Genomic DNA, 2,050 nt, shown 5'->3' with positions numbered 1-2,050 from the left:
TAAAAACCATTTATTCAAACAGTTGATATCCTTAAATAAACTTCAGTAATTCAAAGAATAAAATTTTAGTTATTGGCAAAGGATATCCTTCATTAAAAAAAGATAAATGATAGTAAGAAGACTTCAAAGCCATGCGTAGAGTAAAAGGTGGTGAAGAAAAATAAGATTCTTCTTATTTATATCTATTTTATTGGTTATGTTTTGTATGCATTACATGGCCAATCAATGTTCCCTCTGTTTACTTATTTCGCATGCTTCCAACAATTGTGTAATCATAATTCAATAGTGTATAATCTAAAAATGGTTAGTACGAAAACAAGTTCTGAAAATTTACATATTCAAAGACCAAATTTGTTAATTTTCCTGAATAAACCTCACTCCAACCATACCATACCAACATTTCAAATCAATTAATACATTTTATCGTAAAAATTATTAAAAAAAAATGAAATTCACCTTTTCTACAACAACTCCAAATTAATTTTACTTTTATCAAGTATTTTTTTCACTATAAGCTATTCAACATAGATAGATCCCAAGTCTGTTCCAAGGAAATGAATGAGAATGAAAAGCACTTAGCATTCATATATTTCACTAAAACAAAAACAAATTATATATTTTCTTGAATGAAAAACAATAACTATGACAAGAGTCAAAATATATATTACTAGAAATTTGTGAAATACAACTTGTTGGGTCCAAATGTTAAATTACAAATCAATAACAAAATTAGAAAGAGGTGAATGAAGAAAGCATCTGAGTTAAAAATAATGATAATAATAATAATAATAATAATGATAATTAATTGTGTGGAAGTAGAAAACCAAGCTGGCAAATGGAAAAGTCTTTGTCTTCTTTTTCTACAAGTTGTACAAAAACAGTGGCACTATAGGTAGAAGAAGAACCACCACTACTGTCAAAATTCTCAATAATCACCACAACCAAGTGAAGAAAAGAAAAACCTATTTTTAGTCGAAAAGGCTGAACAGGTTCGGGGACGGTTGCGGCGACGCCACGGCCATGGGAAGAAACCCCGACGGACTCGCTAAAAAGCTACTTGCCGGCGACCAATAAGACGGGGAAAACTCGTTCCAATACGACGCCGTTAGCGCCTCTCTCGCCGGGGAAAACACAGCCGGAATCGGTGGCAAGGTCCCCGGCTCCGGCGACAATATCCCTGGAAATTGACCCACCTCTACTCCCTCATCTAACATCCACATCAAGTCATCATTTCCGCTATGCAAAACCTTCTCCCTTTCCGATGGACTCGTCTTCTCAATCGAGGCCAGCCTCGCCGCCGGCGACACGTCCCCGGCTCTGACTGGTGGGTCCTCGCCGGAGGCGGCTCCTGTGAGGCGCTGCACGACGTCCATGAAGTCGCCGGGGTTAACGTGGATGACCCTAGGAGAGACGGAGTAGATTATCACCGGTTCCCGTTGGGGCTGATTCTGCTCCGGCAGCGCGTGAGAGTGATGGTGAGCTGCGGGATGCGGCGGCGGCTTCTTGATCTTGTGCGATTCTTTCCTGACTTTGAGAGGCGGCGGCCGAGGCCCCTGGAGCTGAACCTCTTTTTTAGACGGCGGGGTTCCGCCGGAAGGAATCTCCGGCGGGTCCATGCGGAGGGGGAAAATAATCTGGTGTGGTGAGAAATAGAGAGAGGGTTGTGGTGTGAGGCTGAGAAACAAGAAAGATTGGAATTAAACCATGTTTGGAACTGAATTGATTTAATGGGAGAAAATAGATATATGGTAGTTTGTTGACTTTCGAGGGAAGGTGTGTTGACTCCAACCCCATTTTTGTGTTGTAATATAAATAATTAATCATAACTCATCAAGACTAAAGTGAAGGTCACTGTATAATATTTTTGTTATAATTATTATTTTCTTTTTTATATTTATAAAGTTTATATTTTGGATACTTAATATAGTTTCTTATACTGTTGCGGCCCCTTAATTTTTAATTAATTTTAACTTTCATTTTAATTTAATTTTGTGATTTTTCAGTTCCTTAAATTTTATTTTGTTCACAATTTTGTTTGACTTTTAGTTTT

General features: G+C 37.7%; 1 protein-coding gene across 1 annotated transcript; it reads right to left on the bottom strand.

Annotated features, from left to right (window-relative positions):
• Positions 1–757: 757 nt before the first annotated feature.
• On the bottom strand, positions 758–1,766 carry LOC114162539 (protein MKS1-like). The gene has a single exon (XM_028046461.2). The coding sequence runs from the start codon at positions 1,614–1,616 to the stop codon at positions 969–971; it is 648 nt and encodes a 215-aa protein (XP_027902262.2). The 5' UTR covers positions 1,617–1,766; the 3' UTR covers positions 758–968.
• Between the last annotated feature and the right edge of the window lie 284 nt (positions 1,767–2,050).

This window comes from Vigna unguiculata, chromosome 9 (genome assembly GCF_037176805.1).
Source record: "Vigna unguiculata cultivar grain cowpea cultivar isolate G323 ecotype 2 chromosome 9, ASM3717680v1, whole genome shotgun sequence".
NCBI classification, from domain to species: domain Eukaryota; kingdom Viridiplantae; phylum Streptophyta; class Magnoliopsida; order Fabales; family Fabaceae; genus Vigna; species Vigna unguiculata.
Note: the sequence above shows the minus strand (reverse complement) of the source record. Positions and strands in the feature narration are given on the sequence as shown.